Source organism: Rutilus rutilus (assembly GCF_951802725.1).
Source record: "Rutilus rutilus genome assembly, chromosome: 10".
NCBI classification, from domain to species: Eukaryota; Metazoa; Chordata; class Actinopteri; order Cypriniformes; family Leuciscidae; genus Rutilus; species Rutilus rutilus.
This window is the reverse complement of record NC_140215.1, coordinates 5,941,547-5,954,437: the sequence shown is the minus strand read 5'-3', so window position 1 is coordinate 5,954,437 and position 12,891 is coordinate 5,941,547. Positions and strand designations below refer to the sequence as shown.

The following is a 12,891-nucleotide window of genomic DNA, read 5'->3' as shown; positions in this document are numbered from 1 at the left end:
AAAATGAAAATTCTGTCAGTAATTACTAATCATGTTGTTCCAACCCCGTAAGACTTTCGTTAATCTTCGGAACACAAATTAAGATATTTTTGATTAAATCTGAGAGCTGTCTCACTCCTTCATAGTCTGCTAGGTAATCGATATCTGCCAGCCCAGAAAAGTTAGTAAAGACATCCTTAAAATAGTCCAATTGACTACAGGGGCCTCAACCTTAAGTTTATCATTTCATTTTACATTTATTCATTTAGCTGACGCTTTTATCCAAAGCGACTTACAATTGCTATATATGTCAGAGGTCGCACGCCTCTGGAGCAACTAGGGGTTAAGTGTCTTGCTCAGAGACACATTGGTGTCTCACAGTGGATTCGAACCCGGGTCTCTCACACCAAAGGCATGTGTCTTATCCATTGCGCCACACCACCCCCATCAAGCAACAAGAATACTTTTTGTGCGCAAAAACAAAACAAAATAACGACTTTATTCAACTATTAATTTTCTTCTGTGTGGGCCTCAAAGTTCACATAGTATAACAGCGCAGCGCTTCTGGGTTGTATGTCAGAACGTAGGCTCACTATTGGCCAGCATCACGTGCACCACACACGACCAGCGTTGGCCAATAGTGAGCCTACATTCTGACGTACAACCCAGAAGCGCTGCGCTGTTACACTACGTGAACTTTGAGGCCCACACAGAAGAAAATGAATAGTTGAATAAAGTCGTTATTTTGAGGGGGTTTTGGCGCACAAAAAGTATTCTCGTCGCTTGATAAACTTAAGGTTGAGCCACTGTAGTCACTTGGACTATTTTAAGGATGTCTTTACTAACTTTTCTGGGCTGGCAGATATCGATTTCCTAGCAGACTATGAAGGAGTGAGACAGCTCTCAGATTTCATCAAAAATATCTTAATTTGTGTTCCGAAGATTAACGAAAGTCGTATGGGGTTGGAACAACATGAGGGTGAGTAATTACTGACAGAATTTTCATTTTTGGGTGAACTAACCCTTTAAGCACACAAAAAAAGGTGTTTTAATATTGAATTCTTTGAGCTACAGATGTGATGCAGTGAATGTACATGGAGTGGCGTAGATTTCTTGCACCCACAGAACTGTTACAGTGGTTATAGACAGGTCACTCACCCAACTAACCAAGTACAAGTATCTGGGAGACTTTCACCTGATGTGGAAGTCCAGAAGCTCTCCGTAGTTGAAGTGTACACTTGTGCGGGTTTGCGGGGAGCTCAACAATGTCGGTACCTCACTTATTTTAGGGTCATATGAGAAGTTGAAAGAGGAAAAACACTTTGTGTGGATTTGGTTATTATGTGAAATAATAAAAAGCACTGCCATTTCCTGTTTGTGGTTTTTAGGATGAAAAGGAAACAGTATGAATTGTGCAACCGCAAAATGTGTGTCTGAATGACTACGGTTTTGGTGGATGGTGCCACCCTGTATGTGCAGACCACCCACCCGATGCTATGAAAGATGTGTTTAACTTCATGTCTGATGCCTTTTACACTTGCTTGCATTTTGTTTCATGTTGTGAATTTTAAATGTACACCATTCTTCTTCCTGTTGTGATGAAATGGATGACAATCAGAAATATTTGCAGTCAGATTATATTAATCTCATTCACACCCAACACATTTAACAGTTCACACAGACCACACAAAAGCCAGTGTTTTGGTTCTAACAAAGCATTTTACTCAGTTGTAACAGTTAAGACTACAAGCTGAAGATACTGAGACTCATTACCTCTGTTACATGCTAATTCAAACAGTGCTAATTTTAGATCCAGATGAGACAACCTCTAGATAACACACACACACACAAAAAGAGAGTCATGGCAAATCCTTTATTTTATGTAGTGGTATTTGAGTTTGCAGCATTTTAGACCATGTCAGAAAGACCTCTATTAGATCTCTAAAAGTGTTGCCTGGTCATAATTAAGACGTGTAGTTTGTCTGTCAGAAAATAAGACAAACATTTTGAGTTCATATGGTGAAAATTATGTATTACTTTAGCATTAGCAATACTGAAAATACTATGATGTTATGTGTATATTTAATAGCAGTTCCAATTGCTATTCTGTAAAAAGAAAACACTGTTTTCAGAGCACTGTAAAACAAATTGTTATTTTTTTGTCTCAAAATAAATATTTATTATGTGTTTCAAATGTCTTTGCATTGACTGTTTATATGACTGTACCTATCTGTATCTGTGTGTGTGTATATATATATATATATATATATATATATATATATATATATTATTGTTTGAATTTGAAAGTCTCAGGTTGGTAAAGTTTTTTTTTTTTTTTACTTAATACTTTCATTCAGCAAGGATGCATTAAATTGATCAAATGTGACAGTAAAGACATTTATTATGTATAATAAGTTCTGTTTCTGTTCTTAGTCCACTCCTGTACTGCCTCTACGGAGTGGAAACACACAACTCCAACGCCATCATAACGTTTGCTGATGACACAACAGTGGTAGGACTGATAACTGAAGAACGATGAAACAGTGTGTGCTCTGGTGCCAAGAGCATAACCTCTCCCTCAACATCAGCAAGACCAAGGAGATTGTGATGAACTTCAAGAGACAAGATAGAGAACAGAGCCCCATCAGCATCAACGGGACACCAGTGGACAGGGTCAGCAGCTTCAAGTTCCTCAGTGTCCGTGTCACATGGTCTGTCCACACAGAGGAAGTAGTAGCTCCTCTTCTTCCTGAGACGGCTGAGGAAGTTTGTCTTGAACCTCCGCATCCCCAAGGCGTTCTACACCAGCACCGCGGAGAGCATCTTGACTGGCTATGTCACTGCCTGGTCCGGCAACAGCACTGCCATTAACAGGAAAGCCCTGCAAAGGGTGTTGTGAACAGCTGGACACATCGTTGGAGGTGAGCTTCCCTCCCTCCCGGACATCTACACCAGACGGTGTGTGAGGAAAGCTTGTGGAATCATCAGAGACTCCAGCCACCTGAGCCATGGGCTGTTCATGGGGTATCACAGCGTCAGGTCCCTTACCAGAAGACTATGTGACAGCTTCTTCCCCCAAGTGATCAGACTTCTGAACTCTTAAACTCCCACGTTCAGCCTTTTACAGTCTCATATATACAGACCCTTATATACTGCTCTTTAGATATAGTTATCCTAATTCACCAGTTGACATGATATTAATTCAACTGACTTGAACTAAACGGACTGATCGAACCCACTGTTCATAATCACTTGTGTACTCGCTGCGACAGTTTTACATTATAAAGTATTTTACATTATATATTTGTGCTGGGGGAATATGTAAGGGATAATGTAGAGCGAGGCTGTTGTTATAGCGAATACAACCCCGACAGGCTGATCAGGAATCAGCCCCGCTACATTATCCCGCTTATTACATGGCTACCTACCAAATAAATCAATAATCTGACACAAAATATTGATTTAAAAAGGAGTTTATTGATTTAAAAAACGATTGTATTGCTTCAGTATAGTCCGTTCCGTCTCTACGGTTAGAATCCTGCGTCCATAGCAACGCTCTGTTTTTCATGGCAACGGTGTGTTATACTTCGCAGCGTTCTGTTATCAAGAAATAACAGACCGCACTTAGAATTCAACCAAGCCATGTAATAAATATATTTATATTTACCCTGTATATTTATTTATATATATTCCTGATCAGCCTGTCGGGGTTGTATTCGCTATAACAACCGCCTCGCTCTACATTATCCCTTACATATATACATATATTACATGGCTTGGTTGAATTCCAATGTAGAATGCGGTCTGTTATTTCTTGATAACAGACCGCTGCGAAGTATAACACACGTTGCCATGAAAAACAGAGCGTTGCTATGGACGCAGGATTCTAACCGTAGAGACGGAACTGACTATTTTCTTTAGCGGAAGCAATACAATCGTTTTTAAAACAATACATTTTATGTCAAATTATTGATTTATTTGGTGGGTAGCCATGTAATAAGCGGGATAATGTAGAGCGAGGCGGTTGTTATAGCGAATACATTATCCTTTACATATATACATTTGTATCTTAAGTGTATTTTGTATAATATGCAGTTCATTGAGTATATGTAGGCTATGTATATTCTGTATTGTTGTGCTATAACTTATGTATACCGTGTATACTATATATTGTCCTATCATAGGACTATAGAAAACTTAAAATTGTAATAATATTTCACAATAACACTGTTTTTACTGTTAAACAAAGTAACTCTTGGTCAAAATAAGTGTACATTTACATGAAAATGATGCATTAAAAACGGAAATATTTTTTCTTTGCTTTTTTCGCCCAGAGACAACTACTTTGTCTAAATGATCCACATTCACACGGATCCGTGAAAATAACTAAAAACACTGTATTATGCTGCCAGGACAGTAGTTGGCGATGTCACTTTGTAAAGAAACACTTCACGGCTATAGACTGAACACGTAACACGAATGCGCATGCCGTCACCGCTTTCACAAATTAATTTGTAATTTTGCTTTTTTTGCCTAAATGTTTGAATGACAGTATAGATAGTAAAACATTCCTGCAGCTCATGAACAGTAGAGCAGGAGAGCAAGGCCATGGATTCAGAGATAAAAGCATCTGCCGAATGCATAAATGTAATCTAATGTGGTCATTAGGAGACTTAATAGCCAATCAAATGGTGCTTTAAATATCATTGCAGATATATTGTGAGTGTCAGGCCTTTCAAAACATCTGAGAATACTTTGATTCATTCACATTATCCATTCTAAAAAGTAACACTCTGTCTGATCATTGGTTGTAGTTTGCCAGTCTACACTCATGCAGTTTGAAGTACTGCCAGAGGAACGGTATTATGAGCGGGATGATGGTGCAGGGGACAATGAGCAGCAGCAGGATGGGCACACCTGGATCCTTCATATAAAAGCACAGAGAAAAATACACCTTGTGGATTTCCATCACCACGTGGTGTCTGTAGGGAGCGTGGGTACAGCATGTGTTGTTAGCCAGAATCTCAATGCACATCATCAGGGTTACGTAGTGTCTGAGAGACCAAAAGAAACAGCAGGTGCATTACAGAGTAACTAACTTTTTTTTTTTTACTCTGACACTTCCATACAAAAATGCCCTAAAAACATCATTCAATGTTCATTTAACAATGTATTAATAGTACCAAGAAGTGCATGAACTATACACTGTTAATTAATGTCAACAGTAAAATATATGGGAAATGTTTACTCCCTTTCACAAATTGATATATGACTAGGTATAGAAAGGACAATATATATATATGATATGATATTATATGTCATTATATAAGTTGCATTTTATTGCTTGCTTAAAGCATTGTTTTTTCAGTATAGAACTGTACCCATTTCTTTAGGTCATGACCCACCAGTTGAGAACCACTCGTATAACCTATTCATTAGCAGAAAGTAGGGGCCAAACCATAAAAATGTTGTCCTGCGCCCCGTGAATTGTAGCGACAGCCTTGGCACTACAGAGAAGTCAAGTTGAAGGTACGCTGTAATTTGTTGGCTCATCGAGATACGATGGACTAAATATTTTGGTTTAAGACAACCCACATGGGCTGGCCGTCGTGAAGACTGAAGAGTGTAGAGTCATCCTCTGGGTTTGGCGTTACTGTTCATAAAAATCTGATGTTAAAAAGACCCCAGGGAAGCTTGACTTTCCCATGACTCTAGACGGCAGACTCTCTTTGAGGAGAAGTCATTCAAATCCCTACTGCGGGAAATTTGTTATTTTTGTCCCATTAGATAGATAGATATGTATCCATTCATCCCTATCTACCTATCTATCTATCTATCTATCTATCTATCTATCTATCTATCTATCTATCTATCTATCTATCTATCTATCTATCTATCTATCTATCTATCTATCTATCTATCTAATGAGACAAAAATGGATGGACGGACACATGGACGGACAGGTAGATAGATAATATATGAATACAATTATAAATAAATAAATTGCATGAAATGAAAAGATAAAAATATTAAATGAAATAATAAAATATATTAAAGGAACACTATGCAGCTTTTCAACCTTCATAAAATATTTCCAAGACCCTTGTGATGGTACATCGACTTACAATAGGTTGAATGACACATCTGCCATAGCCTGACGGGGTCTGTATCGCTGTTACTGGCACTACGTAACTTCGGGGTTCGGGTAGTAACCCGAGCACAAAAAGAACTACAAAATTCGACTGCTTTACGGCATACGTCACTTCCCCCACCACTTCCTCAAATTTGGACGTGAGCGTTTATATACTGTCTATGGATGTGAGAGGCCAACCAACGTTTGTTTTCGGCTTTCGTGCGTATGTTTTTGTCATGGGGGCTGTTTACACCTGGCCACTTCATGCGTTTTCTCAGATCGGATAGCTATCCGATCGTGAAAAGACCAGGTGTAAATGCCCTCCGAAACGCATTCAAGACGGATTTGAATCCGATCGCTCAAACCACTTCAGGAGGAGGTCTGTGCCGCATTCCAGACGAAACTGGACAAGTGTATGCATCTGGTTGTTGAAACCACATATGTAAATTGTACTCCTCCCAAAAAAAAAAAAAAAAAAGTGTGAGAGCGTGTTATAGGCTATATGTTATAGCCAGATATGACGACGCTACTGGAATACGCATCACCACAGATGAGAAGCTGAGCATCTATTCATCAAGCCAACGTGCAAACTATCGCAAATCAAAGTGAAAGTAATGCTGGGTACACACCAAAAGATTTTTGACATCTTATAAGATTTTCAAAATGTGACAGACCACAAACATGAGGACAAAAAATCCTAGATTTAAGCGTTTTGCTCCTATAGTGTGTGGTGTGCCATGATGTGACAAAGACAGCACACCACACACAACCAGATTTTCAACCAGGGTCTCGACTATGAACACAGGAAATCTCGCAAAATATCGTGAGACTTCAGAATAAACATGACGGACAACATGCAGGAGGAAATTGCGATAGTGTTTGGAATGATTTTCACAGAAAATTCACGTGAAAAAACCATTGTACCTACCATTGTATATAACCTTTTATACAGAAATATATTCATTCTTTATTGTCTTTATTTATTCTTTATTGGATTTATTGTCTCTTTAGAAAAAGTTATTTAATCCCTCTATAGAACCTCACTGAACCCTTAACACTCAGCTTCTTCTTTTTTTTTTTTAAGAATTACAATTACAGTCAGGGGGGTACAAAGAGTAAAGCCGATAAACAAACATAAAAAGACATATACATAAACAGTGACAAACTTAAAAGTTAAACAAAAATTTGAAAATGTTTACAGATTGAAACGCACTTTGCAGCTTTCTTATTTTTCAAACCCAATATTTATAGGTATTGTAAAATTTCTGCACTTAAAATGAAAAACAAAGGCTTGTTTCCTCGAAATTTACACTTATGAATACTAAATCTTAACATTAAGCTTCCTGCAAGTGTGTGTGTGTGTGTGTGTGTGTGTGTGTGTGTGTGTGTGAGAGAATGACCGTGTCTTCCATCATCTCGCTTTCTGATTGGATATTGTTTTGTTTCACGTGATAATCTCCAGAGCGTGCGCGCGTTTGTCCTCGGGGTTCCCCCCACACATCAGGATTTCTGATCGTAAATATTAAACATGTTTAATATTTACGATTCGCGATCGGAGCGGCTCCGACGATCTTCCGAGCAGGTTCGGACACTCTTAACACACCTCACACCAAGGGAAAATCTGATAAAATAATCTGTTAAACCATCAAGATAATCGGGACATAGCTAGGATTGTCGGAAGGGGGGAAATCGGCCCAAAATCAGCCCGATTATCTTTTGGTGTGTACCCAGCATTAGTCGCAGACGCTTAACACACAATCATCATCATTAAAAGTAAAGAAATGAAATGATCTTACCAGGGCTGTTGCTGCTCTCTCTTATTGCGGTCTTTGATTTTGAAATTTTAGCTGATGATCAATAAAATGCAGCTCATATCTGTTGCTTTCGGTGACGTGCACTCCATTAAATCTGCATATAGCGCGAGAATTGAAGATCGGATTTAAATCCGTTTCGCAAAAACACATTTATGTCACCAGGTGTAATGGAATCGTTTTGATATCAGAGCTATCCGATCTGAGAAAACGCATGAAGTGGCCAGTAAATAAATCTCCTATTTGTAGACTTGTTTGCATTCTATGTTGTATGTTGTTGCGCTTGCTTGTAGTATGTCTTTTTTTTTTACATGCTGTTCATTCATCCATTGCTGATAATTAGACCAGTCCAATAATTTCCACATATGTGGAATATAGCTAGCTTTCGATTATCAGAGCTGTTAACAGACTTTCTAACAAACACTCGTTTCTCTTACGTGTTTTTTGTGTTATGTTTTATTGCCTAGCTTGCCTCACGAACTAGTTTGCCAGCTGAACTCAGGTGTTGTGTGAGGTGTATTTATCACGTAGTCCTGAGGGATATCAGACGACGCTGTTGACGTTGATTCTTGCGATTATCATGAGAACAGTTTTCAATATCTCACATAATTATCAGGACATAAATAAGCCTAACGTAGAGGTTGTAAATAGTGTAAACGAGCACAATTTGCAAACTATGATAAATTGCAATAATCATGTCTTCGGAGTCTATCTGTGCCTGTTCCATGCCTGACGCAGGTACTGGTGTACAGGGTGGGGGGTGGAGGGGTATTTACGACAGTGCGAGTATTCCACAGCGACTCTAGGGGTCGCTGTTTGACAAAAACACAATTTCTACACAGTGTGCCTTTAAATAAATTAAATTAAATTAAATAACAAGGTAAAATAAAATAGTAAAATAAAACAAAATAAGTTTGCTATGATTTGTTGTTGTTGTTGTTGTTCTTTTTAAATATTACTCCAATTTTAGTACTTAAGCTTATTTCAGTTAGTAGCCAAGGCAACCTTTCTAAATTATGTTTAGTATTTCATAGAATATTTGTGATTTAATTTTATTTCAGTTAACGAAAATGTTTTTACTAGTTAAAGATAATTACCCTGTTTGAAAGCTCTAGATCACGGGTACAAAACTCAGGGTACGTTTACACGAAAACGATGTTAAAAAAACGGAAACGTTTTTGCTTTTCGTTTTTCGTGTACATACGACAATGTTGTCAAAACGATCCCTATTCCTACGGATTCCCGAAAGTGACTAAAAACGCTGTATTCTGCTGCCAGGCCAGTAGTTGGTAATGTTACTTTGTAAAGAAACACTACACCCCTATATACTGAACACATAACATGCATGCGCATGACGGCCCCGTTTTCACCAATTCGCAAGACGATAACGTTATCGTTTTCAAAAACTTGCACTTTAAATCCTGTTTTCAAAACTTTGTGTTTCAAGGCCCCCAAAATGCTGTTTTCGTATAAATTAATGGCCAAAACGCATAATTTTTTTTGCGGTTTTAGATGCAAACGGTGTCAGTTCCTGAAGGGCCACAGCCCTGCAGAGTTTAGCTTCAACCCTAATTAAACACACCTGATCAAGCTAATCAAGTCCTTCAGGTTTATTTGAAAACTACAGGGCTGCGTCTGAAATCGCATACTCTCTTGAGTAGGGGCTTATTTCGAAAAAGTAATTACTTAATGACCGCTAAAAAATTATGTTCTAAATAGTATGAGTGTGTGTAGTATCAATGTAACTTGGCTACATTTGCCATGTTGTCATTATCATGTGACCAAACAAGAGTCAGTCATGTTGCTTTACTGCCATTCACAAATCCTCTCCCGTGGCCTCATGGGATAGTAAAGTGTCCATCCATAGTACTGTATGCACACTTCAGAATCTCACCGCAATCAGTAGGTCATCCAGGTACTTTTTTTAAATTCGGTACTGTGAATTCAAACACGCTTCTTTTGTCATACTGTTTTTCACCTACTATATAGTAGGGAAGTATGCGAATTCGGATGGAGCCCAGGTATGTGTTGAAGCAGGTTTGGAACTAAACTCTGCAGGGCTGTGTCCCTCCAGGACCCCTGCTCTAGGAGAAGTTACAGCTGCTTCTGTCAAGCCAATATAACAATCAACTATCTCACCTTCTAGTGGTTGGCCAGGGACAACTGAGTTGGTAGTCAGTGGTTGCCATATTCTGAGTGAACGGCAGAACACAAAATTCATGAACCGTAGCATCATAGGTTACTTGGTCACATGGCAGACTCCTGCACCTTTCTGGCGGCCTCCAGACGCTTTCTGCTCCCTTCAACAAGACTGGGACAAAGTAAAAGAAGATGCATTAGAAAAGATACATTAGCCACTTCTACAGCCACTAAAAGACGTATAATTTACACAAAGGATGATTTCATGTCTGTAAATGGCCATTTCCTTTGGACTAATTGCATTTGCTTGCTCCAGACAGAAGAGGGAGGGTCTGTTGAATCTCTCACAAAGGCATAGAGGGCAGTTGTGATTACCTGCGAACGTTAAACACATGATGAAACGGGCAGAAATCACAGAGGCCTCGCTTCTCTCCATCCCTGAAGAATTCTGGGAAAAGCAGAGAACCTGTGAGTTTTCGTCAAACAGTCCAAACAATGCCTGTATTAATGGCGCGATGCCTTTCAAACAGATCCGTGAAACTGGCCCAAAGGATATTCTTTATCTTGATGAGAAATATAAGCCACGGCAGGCTGAGGAGGTGGAGGAGGTGGTCTCATAAAGCACAATATTTAAGTGGTCTCTTTGTTCGGGCTGACATCGTTATGGCTGCGGTCCATTTGCTCACTTTATCATGTTTCCAGAGCTCTTGTTTAGAGTTCCCCTCTGATGAGTCTCCCACATTTGGTGATTTATATCTTCTAAGTATGCTTGACTTTTACTGACATGGGCAAGATGCACATTTTCTCTTGGCTCTGATTTAATGGAACAATCTTTCCACCAGCATGTGTCTCAGCTGGGCTCAAACAGTGTCAAAATATTCCAAAAAGGCTCATTATTCCCGCAAGCACTTGTTAGCTTTTGCACATTTGTTTTACACCCACCATCCTTCATTATGAAACATGTGTGAAAGACCTTTTATTTACAAAAACAAGGGTTCAGATTACAGTCAAATATATCAAATGGCTTTTGGAAAGTTAGTCTCAAACCCAAAGGAAAATATTGCTCAGAGACTTCTCGTTCATAACTCATGAGACTTAATGGAGAACAAATACAGTTGTGATTCATTAGTGTTACATATGTTTCAAAGGTGGAAATTTAGGAATAAAATGGGACACTTCATGGAGATCTGTTAAATTTCATTAAAGTATCAATTATGTCTCAGATGTTTCTCCTACAAAAAAGGGGGGATTTGTTGACAGGAAACCTCAGAAATCTAGGAGTCATTTACACTACACTATTTTCAACTAATTTTTGATGCGTTTTACACTACAAATGGCGTTTTGGGGAGCCTGAAAACACAAATTTTGAAAATGGATTTCAAAGTGAAAGTTTTTGAAAACGGTACCGTTATCGTCTCCATGTAAACTACAAAAACACAGTGAAAACAGTGACGTCATGCGCATGCGTATCACATGTTCAGTCTATCTTAGTGTTTCTTTACTAAGTGACATCGCCAACTATTGGCCTGGCATGAATTATACAGCGTTTTAAATTTTCGGGGATCCGTATGAAAAGGGATCCGTATTTACAACGTTGTCGGAAAAACTAATAACATCAATAGAATGTTTATTTAAATTTATGATAATGTTCTCGAATGTTAGCATACAAATGTTGCTTTATACATTGTTCATGAAGTGTTTTTGTTCTGAAACATTCTAGTTGGATGTTCGTCTAACATTTTCAAAATGTTACTACTTGTTGCAGAATGTATCACTCAAAATGTTTGAAGAATGATAAAATGGAATGTTGCCTTAAAGTGATAGTTCAACCAAAAATAAAAATTCTGTCATCATTTCAGTTGTTCTAAACCTGTATGCGTTTCTTTCTTCTGTTGAACAGGAAAGGATATTTTGAAGAACCCAACTGTTGCTGGGCCCCATGGAGTATGGAAGTCAATGGGGACCAGGAACTCTTTGGTTGACAACATTCTTCAAAATATCTTCATCAGAACAAAGAAACTTATACAGATTTAGAACAACTTGAGGGTGAGTAAATTATGACAGAATTTTCATTTTTGGGCGAACTATCCCTTTAACGTTTGTATTAACATTTTATAAGAACGTTTTTTAAGACATTGAAAAAAACTGGAAGTTTTCAACGTTCAGAGACCATTTAGAAATAATGCTTTTATAACTTAATGAGAACGTTAGCAAAACATTCTTAGAACATATTTTTGTTTGCTGGGAAAGAGCTATACAATTTGTGACAGTGCAATTCAAATGATTTGGTATTGAATGAATTTGATGAGAATAATTTGAGTTTATTATAATATCTTTGATTCTTTGATCTTTTTGATTGCAGACTTAGTGTTTTTTTGGCAAATGTGAGACATCAAGATCTCTTCTGAGACTTTAGAGGAGACACTTGAAAATACTAAAGTCCTTTTTTTTCCTGGAGAAACATCTGAGAAGCAGGAGAACATTTGCGCTTATGTAATCTCATTGCTAAATGGTTGAGATGTGTACAGCCATCTGTACAACATGGATAATAGTCAGAATGTTAAGACCAACGCTTTGCCATTCCCACATCACTAACAGGTGGACATTTTCTGCATGATCTTTAGCACCACCCACTATTGTTAATATATATATATTTCAATACAAATCCAGCTTTTAAAATCTGCACTTACCTCACCTTCGGAGCAGCCTCTCAGATTACATCACCTACTTATGCTGGAGGATAAATTCAAGTATCTTCAGAGCCTGTGCTGTGATCCACACTAATGGAGAGAGAGAGAGAGAGAGAGAGAGAGAGAGAGAGAGAGAGAG

At 38.3% G+C, this 12,891-nt stretch overlaps 1 protein-coding gene across 2 annotated transcripts; it reads right to left on the bottom strand.

Moving 5' to 3' along the window:
- Positions 1 to 4,196: 4,196 nt before the first annotated feature.
- Positions 4,197 to 12,891, bottom strand: LOC311298756 (uncharacterized protein). Of its 2 annotated transcripts, none has more exons than XM_084421961.1 (4): positions 12,753 to 12,891; positions 10,438 to 10,510; positions 10,063 to 10,234; positions 4,197 to 5,033 (listed from the first exon to the last, which is right to left on the bottom strand). In XM_084421961.1, the coding sequence occupies exons 2-4, from the start codon at positions 10,496 to 10,498 to the stop codon at positions 4,781 to 4,783; spliced, it is 486 nt and encodes a 161-aa protein (XP_084278087.1). In that variant the 5' UTR covers positions 10,499 to 10,510; positions 12,753 to 12,891; the 3' UTR covers positions 4,197 to 4,780. The 2 variants fall into 2 exon arrangements, with proteins under 2 accessions (XP_084278087.1, XP_084278088.1); XM_084421962.1 differs by having other exon boundaries at positions 4,308 to 5,033; positions 12,758 to 12,825.